Source organism: Aphis gossypii, chromosome 1, assembly GCF_020184175.1.
Source record: "Aphis gossypii isolate Hap1 chromosome 1, ASM2018417v2, whole genome shotgun sequence".
In the NCBI taxonomy this organism is placed as follows: Eukaryota; Metazoa; Arthropoda; class Insecta; order Hemiptera; family Aphididae; genus Aphis; species Aphis gossypii.
This window is the reverse complement of record NC_065530.1, coordinates 64,821,947-64,840,519: the sequence shown is the minus strand read 5'-3', so window position 1 is coordinate 64,840,519 and position 18,573 is coordinate 64,821,947. Positions and strand designations below refer to the sequence as shown.

Here is an 18,573-nt window from a genome sequence, read left to right as displayed (position 1 = left end):
TAATAATGTCGTTGTACAAATAAAGTATTCACAACTCGGTATGAATTTTCGTCAAAATAGTTACACTTGAAACGATTAAAATGTCTATTTTATAATTTGTATGCATTCAATGACAGATCTATTTTTAAATAGTATAATAGAATGATGGTACAAGTTACAATTGAGAGATTTGTTTAAACATTGCCTGCTTAAACAAATTTTAATGTTTAACGATACAAGAATTAGATACATTGGACTTTCAGAGCAGACCAATTGTAATTGATTAGATAATTTTTGTTTGCAAACAAAATTATACTCTCATAATGTAAAATGTTTTATTATAAATACATACATTTAATAATAATAGAAATATATAGGAATCAAAAATTATGTATAATATAAATTGTCTTTAAGTTTACATATATAGTATCGTAAACAAAAATTATTGGCTGCACATACAAATGTTTAAAATATTATAAGTATAACTCTTTAGGGTTAACATGAGCATTAATAGTACTCCCAGTCACATTATTCAATATTAATATTTTTTTATACAATGTATAGAAATGAATGCTGGTCTTAAACGACTAGTTATTATCATTTAGTAAACCCAGTCAACATTTTAACAATAAAATTGGGTCTACTGTTGTTCCATGTCACTGATGGGTGATGGTGAAATAGACTTTGACGTGGTGGCCGCCTCTGTGTCGGGTTGTTGGTGTTGTTGGGAGTCTCTCTTCTGCTCCAACAATTTCATTTCATACTTGAACAACACTTGTTCAATGTCTCGTCGAGCCATCAGCTGCAGAGCTTTGTCGGCTTTAAGGTTACGCATCCGTTCAGCCACATAGTCTGAGAATGTATTGAACTCGTCAGTCGGTGCATCCAGCTTAGACATTCGCATAATCTTCCTGCTATTGTAGCCTCCACCATCATCTTCTGAATAATCTCCACCCGTTACTGGCTGCATACCACGATATTTCCTACACGATGACCATGTTTGTGGTTCCTGCACATCCACTATCGGTTCCTGGTTGTGGTAGTCGTCCATGGACTCATGCATCATTGAAGCTAGCACACTGTCTGCCTCATAGCCGCTCGCATTTGTATCATTTGCTTCTGCATAACTGTCCTCAGATGTTTGACTCCAATTATAATGTTGATTGTCTACGTCTGTTTGCTAAAACATAATAATAAGAAATGTTAATATGACTTTAAGACACATGGTACAATAGTTTGATTTATTATGTATTTAGTTCTTGCAGAGTGAATTTATTTAAAAAAAATAAAAATGTACTATTTTATTTTTATAGGTAACATAAAATTATTATAAATTTTTAGTTTTGTTTTGCTACGCCCCCACGGGTCTGTGTCCTCTGAATAATTTTACCTACCCCAGTGTTTGGCCTCTATAGTTGCGCCTATGTATAGTATACGTATAATATTATTATGACATATTATTATGATTTATATCTATACTTAGATATATTTTAGCTTAAGAAAGCGCAAGTGTATAACAATAATGATGAATATTGTAATTTATAATAAATTAGGCAAAACAAAGAAAGACGTTTTAATGAATTTTATAATATGATTATTATGGTTTTTCTCATATCTGATGGTCGTAGAACAAATAGACAAATTTACTAAAAAAAAAAATTCCGTATTATATTCAGATCAGGTATTCAGGAAATGATTAATAATACTTAATAGCATCAATTAAATTTTAATAAACAAATTTTGAAAAATAATAATATATCCTTCATTTACACTGTACCTATATATACAATTGTTCGCATTAGTCATGGTTAGTTGTCGAATTATTATGATTTTACATATTTATTTGTTTCTAGTGTATATGAAGTAAATGGTAAAACATATTTACGGTTTAAGAAGCATAGAATTTATAGAAAAATTTTATTTTACAATTTTGCATCAAAAAGCATATATTTATTTTGTAAATATTTTTCCGAAGAAAATAATTGATAATTATATTCTTACAAGTTACAAACAATTTTGTAAAAGAAGCTAAGAGTTGAAAATTTAACACAAAATTTTAGTTAAATTTTTAACAAAATTTTAAGTTGAGCTTGTAATAATTATAAGAAAAGTTGAGAGTTACCGAATCAAAAATATTTTATCTAAAGTTTAAATTTTTACGAAATCAAATATTCACGTGTAAAATAAAGATAATTTACAATCAAATATTTTTAGAATTTTGTTATAGTTAATAATTACTTTGATAGTCATAAAAACTTGAAACATGATAGGTACCTATTATTGCATTTAAATTTTACACATCTATTATAGTGAGTGACTTACTCTATATCCGAGGTCCACTCGAATAGGTACTCGATACCTACTGTACAGCATAGTGTTACCCACTCGATCACATTTTTTTTTTTAACAGAATATTATAATAATATATTTTAAGGACATAAAAATAATCATAATTAAAATATTTTAAGATGGTATATAAATCTGATCTCTAGTCTTAGTGTACATGCTAAATAGCTAGTCAAAGATTTAAAGTTATCCACGTTCATCACTCTCTAAAAACAAATCTAATATTTATAATTGTCAAATTGATTGTATTTTAAATTACATTTAGTTGAAAGTGTTTTTTGTTTATGCATTAGAATATAGTAATAAGTTGATAACGTTTTAATGGGAACTTGTGTGACGACATAACGGCAGCGACGCTACAAAATTGTGCACTGTTCTTACTTCAATTGCCCTCGCGGTATATAAGTAATTTTTTTAATTATATTTTTTAGAAATATGCCTATCTTTTTTTTTGTTTGTTAATAACTATCGTTAAATTGGTTATTATACGATATTGATATAGAAATAAAAGCTGTAAAGGTCACGTAGTATTGTGAAATAAATTATGAACTAGCATTAATATATTATATACTTTTTATACATAAAATATAAATAAATACAATATTATACCTACCTAATGAATAATGATATTTATTCATAATATTCTAATACTCTAATAATTCAACAAACATTTAAAACAATAGTCAAGTTAAATTAAAATTATGTTATTGAAAGGTTATTTTGAGTGGGTCAATACGAAGACATTTATCTATACAAGCCTCTATCCTATTTATATTTGTAATACATTAATTTTATGATGACTTTAAAAGTTGAGTCATAGCATTAATACATTATAGGTATAATTTATAAATTAAGTTACAAAAATGATTTATTTCAAATTTAAGCTATAGGTCAATAATATCAATGAATTATAAAAAACTATAGTAACAATATTATTTTAAACTCAATCAACAAATACATATTTCTCACCTACAATTTTACATTTACCTATAACTACCTAAATTCATTAATTATATTATTATGACAAATTTACTACACATCAAGTCATCAACATATTTCGATGACTATTCAATCATAAACGCATATATATTTAAACATATTTATCATTTTTTATCTAGGTTTAATATTACAATCGTAATTACCGTATTTACGGCAATTTTTGCAAATAGCGAATATTGTTTATAAATCTAAATTCGAATTATTTAATATACACACATTTTTTAATATAACATGATCGTGTGTGATATTAGGATTGTTTGAAAAAATAATAAATGGTTATTGAAAGTATTTAAGAATATGAGTTAGTTGGGAGTTGGGAATTGGAAATATCTATAACTGGTATTTAACACGTCATGTGAATTACATTCAAAAGGTTTTAAAAATGTATACTAGCCACTAAGCAGGGAGGAAACTCGATTTAATACATGATCATTTACAATAAATAGATATATTTACCTTTATATAAATTTGATTTTAGTTTAAAAATAATATAAACAGGCACAAACTTATAGAAAAAGACTAAAAGCTATAAACCAACCTGTGATAATTTATTACAATAAAAAAAATATTATTCAAAATACATTTATATAATTAAAGATCAGTAAATTTATTAATAAAATATGTCAATATTCTACAATTCTACGTAGTATATATATATTTTAAAAGAAAGTTAGTGTCATTTAATAAGTAGTACATAATATATTTATTACCTATCACAAGTATAATATTGTAGTACAATTAAGTACTTATTGTATTATTTCTTTAGTTCAGTTGGTTTATAAAAATAAATAAAACTATTAAAAAATACTAATATAAATATAATATTAATATATTAAAATAAAATTGTGTTTTAATAAAATGAGTAGATGAATGCTAAATTTCAGGCTAGAATGAAAATTGTTTTGAAAAATAAGCTAATATTATTGATAACATAAAACAATAAATTATTACCTCAATGGATATGCTATAATTTTTATTTATTTAATAAAAAACCATTTGTTATAATCAACAAAGTTTGTATTGCCGATTTTATTATTTAAATGGTGTAATCAGTAGCTTAAGTACACTTCGTAGTAAACAAGGACAATATTATAGAAACTATATTACTATTATAGTATACAAAATAAACTATACTATAGTACTACATTATAACAATGGTCAATGCAAATATTCTACTTTAAAAAATTAAATGTCACAAAATAATAGATAAGTTAATTATTTAATTATATGACATAATGACATAAAGTATAGGTAGGTAGATTATATTATAAAATTCATTTTTTGGTAACAATGAATACCTATTGTAAATTTTTTATAAAATTGATATTAGTAAATCGAATTTTTTAAGCACTTAGTTAATTGAAATAAAATAATATTAACATTAAACAAGAAATCTGTGTAGTTTAAAGTCCATTTATTTTAAATTATAACTCATAAAGTCATAAAATATATATGTTTATAATTTTAAATGTACAAGTTACACCACACTCAATATTGCTAAACCGATTAATATTGATTTAAATGTACATCCATATAATAATGATAATTAATTGATGAGTTGTTGTTTTTTTATAGAAAATGAATTTATACATAAAGAACAGTAAATCGAAAGAATTATAAAAAATGAAATTTTCAGCGTTAAGAATTAGGAAAAAAATACGTTTTAACAATGAGTCACACAACATAACATATTATACAAAAAATGTCGGATATTACCATGTTCAATGTTCATATTGTTACTTGCGTTATACATAGGTATAGAATACTTATCATAAAAGTTAATTTCTGTGGCACGATATTGTTAAGTAAATTTTATTGAGTGTAACAATTAGTTGACGATAGAAGGAATTCATTTCGTTTCAAATGACGAGAAAACAAAGAATGATCGATAAAAGATATTGTTTAGTTTTAACTAAAATCGTCAACTCAAAAAAAAATGTGTATGTATAATGTATATATATTTAGTAGATGCCTTACTAAACTTGTTTTAGAATTTAGGAAATAAATAAGGTATAGGATCAAATCAAATAGAAAAATAATAATAGGTACTTCTAAACTTGATAAATGTTCGTGGTGTATATAATAACGCACGGGATTTATGATTAATGATTATGAAATGTTTACTTATAGATGGTTCGATGTATACAACAATTAAATTAAATATATTTCCCTAAAAAGTAAAAAGAAATTTGTATTGTACCTATTGGTTTTTCATAAGCTATGCATGATGTATGTATTATCATTATGGTTTTAGATATTATTTTTTTGCCGTTGTGCAAAATTGTATTTTAATTAACGCATGGCTAGTATTAATTAATATAGTTTTATTATAAATTATTGTTTATAATATTGTAATAAAATATATATTTATGTACAATGTACATATAACACATTTAGGTAAAAAATAAATGATTTTAATTATGTTATTTGTGGAATCAGGGAATAGTACCTCAGGATAACACAATTACTAAGGATAATAAAAGGTTATCTTCATACATTTAAGTTTATAAACATTTCAGTTAAAGTTTTCAAAAAATTAAATGTGTAAAATTAGTGGAATTGAATGTATATATTTTGCAAATTTTACCTCTAATACTTTCCTGTCCTATAAATTAACAATAATATATTATGTATTATGAATATGCTGATCTGAATAGTATTTAAAATGTTACAAGAACTTTTTTATCTTATCCCTAAAAATATAATTTAAATGTATAGACAATTTGCGTGCAATCTTTAAACGCAAGTTTTAGTTTAGTAAATATTTTGTATCGAATAACATAACATAATATATAACATTAAAAAATAGAAATTGTTATAAATATATATATACATATATAATAGATAGTTATAGATAACATTCAATAATATAGCTAAAGGATTATAAGTAAAAACTTAAAAGATAAGAATTAAAGCTAAAATAGTATAGGCAAGTAGGTATTGGTGTTTGGTATTGTTTGTAGAGTAACATCATATTGCTGCGAGTAACAGGCTTAACTTTTTTATTATGGTTTAAACTCCGATTTAAACATCTAAGTATGAATAATATAACTAACTATATTAACTAATACACAATTTAATCTTATAATATATAAAATTTTAATTTATATTAAACATATAGCACAGACCCGTAGTCATAAGGTGTGAGGGGGGGCGTTGCCCCCTAAAAATATTAAAAATATTAGGAAGACATTGTTTTTATATATAATGCCCTCCCCAAAAGTTTGCTTTGCTCCACTTGGAAATTTGGTCTGGCTATAGGCCTGATATAGCAGTTCTTACATTTGAAATTATGTCGGATGTTTAAAATATTATTATTATGTAAATAAATATATTTGTTTCAAAAAATTTTAAACAGCTGTTTATATAAATGACTGAAAAAATTACTTAAAACTCTGCTGTGTATCGTTAAAAATATATTATTTAACAAGTAATAATTTAGTAGGTTTTTCTCTATAAAGTATACGTTTTAATGTTAAAATGAAAATAAAAATGCTTTTATACACATATATAGAAACAATAAAGAAGCTATATTTTTACGATGCTGGAATAAGGAACACTTATTAAAATAATTTTAAATCAGGGAGAGAAAGGCACTTTTTTGTTATGGAGGAAAGTTTAAAAGACTATAGATACACATGAATATTACACAAATGTCACACACGAACACACGCTGGCTTCATTAATAAATTATTACCATAGTTCATAATGAAAATTACGACATTTTTCACTGAAATCTTTTTAATCAGATTTAAAATAAAAACTGAAACCGAATAAAAATTTTAAAAAATATATAGGTATTTTGGTGTAAAAATAATATTTTGAAAATGTAGAAAAAAATATTTTCATTAATCAAATAATAAATATTGGGCTTCTTTATTTTTATAATACTAATACATAATTTTTTTTTCCAATAAAATTATGCAGGTAGTATTAACTTGTATATAGAAGGAAATGATCCGAGTGTGTCCGTAGTCTTATTAACAAATTACGAGCCCTTTCTTGTCGCTGATACAGCTAACCAATCAAATCCACTATGATACCATACCACGAGTATACAATTATATATAAGACATTTTTATAACGAATGTGTGACCGGTAGGGAAACCACATTTTATTTTAATTTCAATGATCATTAAGAACCCGTCTACAAATTATTTACTGTCAAAGTGCGAGTAGTGAAAATTGATGCACCAAAAAAAATGTTAAAAGAAATTAGTATAATACTATAATTATAAAATTTATAAGTGTGTTTTTAATTTTCAAAATGATAAAAAAAATTAGTCAATATTAGTTTCTTACGTAAACTTAAAAGTATAACCATTGACAACTTATGAACTGAGATCCCTATATCAAATCGTTAAAGATATATGATCTTTTTTTTGGAACTCACTCGAGGGTTATATATATTATTTCGCAAAAGATTCGGGGCATAAAATTAAATTAAGGTATCTTCTATAATAATCCATTCAATATCAATGAAAATTATAATGAAATAATATAATATATGTACGTTATAATGTATATTTCAATGCGGCTTTAGACTTGGGAACTAATAAACCATTTGGTACCAAATTTTGCACATATTTCATTTATTCCTTGAAACACGATGAAGTATTCATAGCTACGTTTTATAATCCCTCATATGTTGCTACACAAATTTCGGTTTGGATCATTTAAATCTAACATTTTATTTTTTTGTTTTATAAATAGGGTTGACAATATTACAGAAATTATATTAGTATCAAACACTATAAATTCGTGATTTAGTAAAACAATTTTTTTTTACATTTTTTTGAATAATTTTAAAAATAATAATTATGTATTTTGGATTTGGATTTTTTTCATTTTCTAGAAGAAAAATATCGATAGAGAATTTGTACAAATTTTTTTTTTTACACATGAGTACGAAAATAGCAATACATCTGTGTCGCTATCTGTTCACTGTGTCCAGTAAAATCAAATTAAAAAAAAATTTTATCCGGCGAAGTCGGGTAAATAAATTTAAAAAAGCAGTAGACAATTTATACAACAAGAGAAAATAGTAGTAAATTATTGTTTGTTATTAAAATGTACATCAAACGACAATAGTCAGTATATGTTTAAAGCATTGTAGACTCGAAAATTTAAATTCTAAATACTTGTTTTTCATACATAAAAGTTATGAATAAAAGGGAAAAGAAGGCTTTTAGGAAGCACAAACGCCGATACAAAACTTAAGTGAGCAATAAGAAATGCAATATTCAAAAGTGCGTTGATTTTATGAGTAAAAAAGTTTTATGGTCGAGTTTTCACCAATGGATAATACTAGTATAATTAATTTCAAATACTTATCTAAAAAATAAAAAAAGGTATAATTTTAATTAGTCTCTAAGTTTTATGTACCTATCTACCTATGTAATAAATTACCATATCTTATAAGGTATAGATAATTATATAAGAGAGAGTAGACTATATGAAGATCGTCCAGGATATTTTTATAGCCATGACTAATTAAGATGTATTGATGATACTGGTTTGAGGCATTTGAGACAACTTATATTGTACAAAACGAAAAATTAGTATGCATTAGTCATAGGTGTACACTGTACGTATAATATTATCCAAAAAGAAAGTTATTTTTGGCCACAGAAAATTTAAGGAAATAAAGTTAAGACTCATACAGTCATGTATATATTTATTTATTAATACCTTTATTTGTTATGCAATTTATGCTAGGCACACATGATTTTAACGGCCCCTTAGAATTTAGAACGAAGGAGGATGTTATAGATTGTGTCGATGGATTTGACTTCTATTAAGTATATGTATCTACGTAACAATGAAAAATTATGATTAAAACATTATGGATGTCGTATGTACATGGGTAAGTACTGTAAATAAACAGAGTATTTACAGAAATATAAAAAAATATCCAATCTTTTAACTTATTTTCAGCTACAGGATTAATAATAGTGATAGTTTATAATTATATAAAAATGGTACTATCGATGTATATGAATTTTTAAATTAATAAATTGATAAATATTTATTTAAATTTTTTAGTGTGCAAGTACATTTCACTTGTTTGATTGTTTTAACTACACCGTACATACATTATAAAATATATAATACATTTTAAAAATAATTTAGCAGTATGACTAGAGGCCATAGAGATAGAAATGATTCAGCATATATCGATCTTTTAAAACCGTGTACACTGTATACTATATAAGAGTATTATAGTATACTATACAATGATTAGTTAATTACAAGTGATGTTTTTAACAGAAGAAATAGTAGAAACAAACCGAATTTGTTTATCTGAGAGAACTATACAGTAATGACTAATAGTAATAAATAATGTTTAATTTATATTTATTTGATTTTAACAAATCAAAGAAGTATGACATTGGAATTAATTTGAAGAGAATAAAAATGAAAATAAGTGACATGGTCAACAAAAATAACTTTAGACAACGTAATAGTTTAAAGTATTATAATAATAATAATTATTTTTAAACACTTTTTATAACTATAACTTAGAATATAATATACGAAAGTCGAAAATACAAAAACGTATAAAACTAAACAAATTCAATTTTAATTTAAACTAAATATTGAAACAACTAATGGAGTAGAATATTTAATTAGCGTGTGTTAAAAATTATAACATATACCTAATACCTACAATACCTCATCAAATTGTTATTTACTAATAATAACTATTAATAACCCAATTTAACTTAGAACATCGTAAGACCAACCAACCAATCATGCATAACATTGTTTATTTAAGAATCAAACCAATTATATATCAACGATTATTAATTATTAATAAATAGTAACCATCAATAAACTTTAGATATCTAATAATTAAGGAATAATGGTTAATTACATAATTATAATAAAAATACATATTTTGAAAAGTATCTACAAAATTCATTAATGAAAATGTTATACTTATATGAATATTGCCTGAAATATAACACAGAGTGGTTATATTAACAGCTTTGATCACCTTGAAAAGTGTCAATGTTATTGAAAATATTTTATTAACATAATCTTATTCATTTAAAAAACAAAATTTTTATTTTGCATCATTATAATTTTAATCATTTTAATCTTTTACGTTTTCTATATTTGATAGAAAATAATACTGTTCAGAAAATTTTGATTTATTAAAAATTAAAATAGTAGTTTTAAAGTATTTACTATTTACATTTTAAACGGATGGAGTAGTAAATCAACATTTTTAGATACCTTTGGCCACGTGCCATTCCACTTTGAGTATCTTAACTTTAAATGTATTTAAGTTGAGTAAAGTTTTGATGAATTTTTTGGTAAAAAAGATGACCAGTACTCACATTGGCTAATTAAATAATACAAATTTGTTTTAATTCCAAAATTTGTCTTCATACACTTTTTACAAACTCTCTTTCGAATTTTATCTACCTCAAACATTTAAAAATGTAAGATTATAGAAGACTGTAAAACGTAGTAAATGTTTAGTTTTATACCAACGAAAACGAAACAAAGACACCACAATTTAACGATCATTAAAATCTATATAAAACTCGTTTATTATTTGTTAAAATAAATTGCAACGGGAGGAAACTAAAAACATACATATATAATATATATGTATATACCTAAACATGTGTTAAAATTTAATGGGCAGCAATTTTATAGCAGACACCCTTTATTTTTTAAAAGCGAATAAATAAACCAATGTATTAAGTATGTCTAACGAAATGAATAAAAAATTTACCGACTAAGAAAATATATTTTGCATTTAATAACTTTTATGAAATTAACTGCCTATGCATTTTATTTATCAATATAATTCAGAAATTTTGTTGGTCTGTCCACACACTGAAAAGATATTTGGACCGATTAACCGATCAATGTCAAATTTTTCGAATGTCCAAGTTCTTAGAGCGTCCTCCGGAGGAAGTTATTTTATCATAAAAGTTATGCACTTATGTATTATTTCTAACCTTGTGTAAGGTATTTTGTTATACACTATTGAGAGGTAGTACAGAGATGTAATTTTAGTAAGGCAGGTATAAGGTAGGGGTCACCAAATAGCGGCCCGCGGATAAATTTTGACCGGCCCGCAGACAAGAAGAGAATAAATCGATAGTTAGATACGTATAACCAAACCTAATTGCCATATTATAATAAATATTATAAACTTCGAATTTTTATGGCCCCCGAGTAATTTCAAAATCCTTAATGTGGTCCACGGAAAGTAGTAATTGGTGACCCCTGGTATAAGGGAAAGGTAAAAATGCTGACCTGCCTGTATAACTTAATACAATTTATATTTATTATCAAGTTTTCAGATTTTTTTCGGGGAAATGGTGGTGGTTAGGGTGACCAAACAAATGTATACTAATCTTGCTTATACAATATAAGTATATAAAAGTATAGGTAGGTATAGTAATACTACTAAACTTGAAATTACTTTTGTTTAAATATTTTTTTATTAACTGATTTAGAAATACCTAACATATTATATTTATTTAAAATAGACATGGGTACTGAGCGAGCTTTGAAAAGTATCTGTGGCTGATAAACATAAAATAATTATTAATTAGTAACATTTATATTATTTGTCACAACCCACAATATCCTTATTTCCACCCTAAAGGGAAAAAATATTTACGAAAGGGTAGAAATAGAAATCAAATTCCGGGTGAAGCTGGGTTGGATTATACAGATAGTATGTAGGTATTGTGATATTGCGAGAGTAACTAAAATTTAAAATAAGCCGCAGGGATAAAGCATACAATTCCACAATTATTAGCACCACTATAGTTTGGTAGTAATGACAGGGACAAGGAAAAATAATCAAAACCAAAGTTAAAAATAAACTGTAAAGTAAAAATGCCCTCCCCTCATTATTAAAAATAAGATCTAAACAGTAATTCAATTATAATTCATAATATATACACTTTATAATTGTATAGGATTATATATTTAGATGCAAATGTTTATGAAGTATAGACGGTATAGTTGATATATCATTATCGAAATCTTACTATTTTTTTTTTTTAATAGATACCTAATTCTTTTTGTATAATTGTTGTAGTCAGATTACCGAATCTGTTTTGAGTTGTAGTCGATCTGATGTATGTTGTGATTCTTCTAAATATAAACTAAGTAAAGTAAATCTTCAGTAATAATATATTATAAATAGGTACTAAGGTACATATTATAATTGTTTAATATTTTACGAATTGAACTTATGGTAGTTTTTTCTTAATGCAAGGATTCGGACTTTATCTAGAAGGAGCTAAAAATATGTACAGGAAGTCAAAGCTCCCCTAATTACGCTAATGTTCAATGTATATTCGAAAGTATGTCAGTAAATCACTACAACGAGCATCAATTACAACGAGATCTGTTAATAACGAGCAAAACGTTAAGTCGTGATACGAGTCCATATTATATTGTACGTTAAAAAATTTATAGATAAATGTGTAAAACGTTTAAAAATAAACATACAATTTTTTCTATAATATAGTTATTTTTTGCAGATCACGGTATGTGCAAACATATGTAGTGTAGACCAGTGGTGACGGCCCACTAAATTAATAAAAAAGGAAATTCAGATTTTCTAAAAATGTAGCGTTTGTAAAATTTAATATAAATGAATATTTCCCATTTCTTATTGTAAATTACGATGTTAATCAGACATGACCTTGTACACTGTACATAGGTCCTGTATTATGTGCCTAAAATAACATAATATTCAATTAAAAGAAAAAGTTTAAATTATTAGCTCATCGATAATTTTTATTATTATTTTTTTTTTATGGCTTTCGGTAACTAGTGGAGATAATTTAGGAATTTAGGATATAGGAATGATGTTACTTTATCATAAACTTAAATTAAACTTGAAACAAATTAAATATTTTTTATAATTTGTTTAAAACATTTTAAAAAAACATTAAAAAAAATGTTTTAAACAAATACAATAGGTATTTGTTTTGTATTATTAATGAAAACATTTTATTCGACCCTGACTGTAGCGTAGCCGCGTGTATACTCGTGTTAAAAATTTACTGACTTTTTAAACTTTTAAACTTTATGAAATATGTATATACTCATAAACGTTAATTCATTAATATTATAAAAAATTGACATGTCATTTACCATTTTAATATTTATTTATTTTCAACTTTTTTTTATAATGGTATAATTTTACATTGGTGATCAAAATAGTGTACTGGTCTAAACCGATATAAAATAGCTAAAAATGGTTCATCCCACCCACTCGTTATATTTTGCTCATTATCTTTGGTTATATAGATATTCATAACAGTTTTATGATTTATGCATTTTATATAAACATAATTATTACAAGGTTTAGTATTTTTTAGTTTATAATGATTACGAAAGCATCAGTTGTGTGAAAACATCCGTCACGTCACTTTGTCAGTTTTTGTTTGAGGAAAAAATCGAAATGATAAAATCTTTGGAAATTGTTTAGAAAAATAGAGTGATTGAAAAAGAATTTAACGACTCTTTGTCGACGGTTTCAGCCACACGAAAGAGACGGAATTCAGAATAAGTTGAAAAATGTGTTTTAAATTACTCTATACTTCAAACTAAACGACTGCTTGATGAGCAGCATATTATGGGACCTTGAAAAAGCTGTGCTAGTATGGTCAAACACCAACGACTATTGAATGTATAATATGCGATATAAGCAATCATATTTTTGGAGCAAAGACTGACTAACTTTCTGGAAAAATAAAGAATATGAGAATTTTAATTAGGTAATCAGTGTTTCTGACGATACGTCTTTTTCTACAAGATTTTAGATATGCCATCAGAAATTAATAGTATGTTCCAATTGACTTTCTAACATTTGGCTATCTCTTTGAGCAGGTTATTGTAATAATACTAAAAAACCAATCCTTTATTTCAAATTACGCAAAGCTCCAAAGGTGGATAACGATCAAGTGAGGAATTATCCAAGGAAAATACAACAATTCTTGTGGTAGTTAACTTGACAACATGGCTGGGACTGTGATAAAAAAAACTTTTTATTATTGTAAAGTCAAAAAACTTTGGAGTGTTTCAAAGGAGTTACTTCACTGTCAGTATTCTAAAAATATAATTTAAGCTTAGATGACTACGGAAATATTCGGGAAAATCTAGAATTTATGAGATGCTCTTTTTATTTTTTTTTGTAAAATTTGTTTCCAAAAATGTACTTAAATTTATATTAGATTTTAAATTTTAGAATAATGAATTTATTAATTACATAATATTTTAATTTTAATGCTATAATATAATCATAAAGAATGTGTACGACTTCCTATTTTTTTTAGATAAAATAAACAATTTTATGTTTTTGAAATTTTACAATAGGTACGTAATAACATTAATGTAGATTCAAGTCAAAGTCAAGTGTATAAAATATATTATTATATATTCACGTATAATTGGTTTGAAATTTAAATAATATAGGAATTAAATAATAAAAGTTTATTTGCCAACATCAATTTTATTGTTTAATTTTACTGTATATATTGACGAACATCATAAATCATAATTGTAATTAAGTTCAGAAATATTATGCGAGAAATACGGCAAACCGCAAAAACCGATGGTAGATCGCATACTTTACCATTTACTAGAATGAATTATAACACAAAATTCCTAGTATCCTTGTCGGTAGATTTTATTTTAATATGTATATTTATAACAACGTGTACGAGTGTAATAATGTTGTTAAACTTTAGCAGTTTAGTGGGTATTAAAACTAAACACACCAGTGGAAATTATGTTATTCTTGAAAAGTAGAACGCGATGATTTTACCGTCTTTTGTACCACAATAAATAATTTTTAAGCTCGCAGTCTTACGCACATCGATACGGGTATTACCTATAAATATATATTTTTTTCATAGTAAACTTAAATAATTATACTTTCATACTGTCGTCGAATTGTGCGTGCAAAGACAAATACATCTAATATCTATTTAACGCTATTATTTTTAGAATAATTACGTGTTTTTGTTACAAGTGAAAAATAGCAACTAATCATAGCTAGTTTAAGCATAAACAAATTGTAAGTTTGTGACTATACATAATATTAATTTTAACTTTTAAGGGTTGAATGAGTTTAAAAAGTTATGCATAAAAGATTGAACTTGTACATTAGATTATGGTAGTTTTCTTAAACGTACCAGTTATATAGCACAGTAAAAACTATATCATTGGTATATTGGGTCACTTTTTATACTCATATAGAAATATAATAATATGGTCGATTCGAAACTACAATTAACGAAAATTTACAAATATCCTCGTTTTTATTTAATTTGTTGCAGTTTTATTCAACACAACATATTACATCTAAGCGTGTCTAAGTATAGGTATCAACAATATAATACATTATTTACCTCAATCATAAAATATTCAGTTATTGTCTATATAATAAGTAGATTGTAGGTATAGACATTATTTATAGTGCAAAATATAAGTAGGTAATCACTAATTAGTATTAAAGTCGAGGATATGATTGGGTTTTTTGTTTTGTATTATTTATAATATTATTACTCTAGTCTTATTCAAAGACCTCATCTAAAAATATATATACAAGAATAGAGAAAATTTCAAAAATACGAATTATAATATGATAATTAGCTTATCGTAAGTTTTCGAAACTCGCGAATAAAAACTTTTGGCGCGCGCAGCGTTATCGCCACGATCCAACCCCGAACTCGGGAAACGGACGGAACAATCACCCTGCACTCGTGGTGACCGGGCGAGCGGCGCCGGTCTGATACTATATCGTCAAGCGCAAGCGTCGCACTGTCTACGCAAAGCGATAAGCGTCGCAAACTCGCAATGGTAACGGTAACTAATGTACACTGTACACAAACAAAGTAGTGCGATTAGCGACGCAAGTTGCGAGCGTTCATCGCGTCCGGGCGCCGCGGGTTTTACGCGGTTAAAAAAAAATAAAATAAATTTAACCGAAATAGTTTTCGGTTTTCGTTTCAGGTCACTGATTAATGTCATCAGCCAAAATCGAAAATCATACAATATAATATTATGAAATATCCATCTACCAGACTACGATTTTCGACTCTGAAGGGCTAAAAATACATCAAAACCGGACTGTCCGGACTAGTCACAATATACGGACACCGTACATATTATTCTAAAAGGAGCTGACGTTTTAATATTGCAGTGCCTCTCTCACCTCCTCCCGCAAAATCAACAAAACTCGCACGGGTAGGTACCCAAATATTACCGTAACCGGCACGTCGTAATACAGACGAAAACTCTTTAATATTATAATATCTCGATTAGATGACCGCTAATTTCTGTTCAGGTCAAGCGACTCACCATAGATCGTAAGCGATCGTACAGACGTCATCGCGTCTATAAATAGCTAGAGGGGAGTAAAATATCTCAATCGCGTTCTATAGATTTACCGCCGTTAGGTGGTCTCCCGTCAACAACTTTACTATAAGAGACTACCGATTGATACCCACTCGTCGATCTGTCGTCCACGTAATATCGTGTAGGCAGTCAACTCAATACATCCACGACGGTAATAATTATCGTTAAAAAATGTAATTATTCAATTGTTAAAATTTAATATTATAATATTATCGACGTATAGACCAATAATACTCACGTTTTGCGCGATCGCGCCGCCGGGCATGACTCCGGACGCCCCCGGGGCTGCACCGGCGCCCGTCGAACAGTTGTTGATCGGCTGCGACGAGTACCGTGACTGATCGTTCAGGAAACACAGCAGTTGGTAGCCGAACCACTTGGGGTTGTAAGCGGCGCCGCCGGATTCCCGGGCCCGTTTCACCTTGACGTTTTCCCGGCTGAACTGCACGCGCAAAGTGCATATCTTCTTGGCGATCTCCTCCTTGGGACACTTGAGCTTGGCGCTGATCTGCTCCAGCGACTCGTTCTTCATGCGCTTGTTGCGGTAGTGCACCGAACTCGTGTCCCACAGGGCCGGACGGTCCCGGAACAAGTCGATCAGCTGGATGGTCTGCTCTCGGTACCACTCCATGGCCCGGCCGGCACAGGGTTCGCGGACCACCACCACCGCCACCGGCGCCGCACGACTTCCGTCGATGTGCGACGGACGAGAGTGAAAAACCGTTGGGCTTTCGTTTCGAATTTCGTACGGTTCGAGTGGTGGTTGACGCGCATGCGGGGTCGGTTTTAGGACGGCGCGTTATACCGACAAATAATAATAATAATAATAATAATAACGTCGACGGTCGGCGGGAGTTTTAAAATTTAATCGTAACGACGATATTATTTCAAAATTATAATTATTGCCGTGTTGTGACGACGACGACGACGAAGAAGAAGTGAAGATGCCAGAGGAGCACAACAGCAGCAGAACAATCAACGGAAACGGGCGCGCGTTTCGATGGTTGATGGCAAACTGCACCGGCCTTGGGTTTAGTTCACGTTATAAAACAATGTTTAGTGAACAACTGCCGGCCGCGGCGCGTTGTTGTCGCGGCGCATGCGCACCGGATTTCGATCAACAAAATAATGTTTTCCGTTTGTACATCGGGAAAAACAAAAACCCGGTCGTCGTTGTCGCCGCCGCCGCCGCTTCCCAAGGTTGCTTCGAAAAAACACTCGCCGTGTCACACGCACGCACGCGGCGGCGGGCCGGGCGACAACAATGACATCAACACCGGCGACGACGACCGAGCGGCGGCGGCGGCGGCGCGACGCTCAGCAATACTCACAACTCGCTTTGCTCGCTACAACAATGCTCGTCGGTCGGCTTCGGGCGGCGGGCCTGCCGCACAAGCGTTTTGTTGTTGTCGCCGTCGAGGCAGCGTTCTCACCGGGGCGCGCACGTAGCCCTCTAAACATTCGCACCCCCTCCGCGCCGTTGCAACCGTCGCCACGACCACGGTCAATGGCGTACTAGTTGTAGAGAGCGCGTCCAGCAGCCTTTTAGCCGTCCACTAAGAACACAACACCGTACGACGATATAGGCGATAACCGTTTTTTAGCTTTTGCGTCGTTCACGAGGACTCTGGCAACCCTGAACAACGTCGTTATTGTTTTATCGCGATTTTCCCTTTTCGGCGGTCGACGGGGAGTCCCGTGGAGTCAAACAATGCCTATTATTATTATTCATCACACGAAACAATAGGTGTACATGGTAATGAACGGAGAGAATAAAAAAAAAAAAAAAACCGAAGAGACGTACTGTATATTATAATGCACAATTATAATAATATT

At 28.6% G+C, this 18,573-nt stretch overlaps 1 protein-coding gene across 1 annotated transcript; it reads right to left on the bottom strand.

Moving 5' to 3' along the window:
• Positions 1-300: 300 nt before the first annotated feature.
• Positions 301-18,151, bottom strand: LOC114132926 (uncharacterized). The gene is made up of 2 exons (XM_027998533.2): positions 16,976-18,151; positions 301-1,159 (listed from the first exon to the last, which is right to left on the bottom strand). The coding sequence occupies exons 1-2, from the start codon at positions 17,366-17,368 to the stop codon at positions 620-622; spliced, it is 933 nt and encodes a 310-aa protein (XP_027854334.2). The 5' UTR covers positions 17,369-18,151; the 3' UTR covers positions 301-619.
• Between the last annotated feature and the right edge of the window lie 422 nt (positions 18,152-18,573).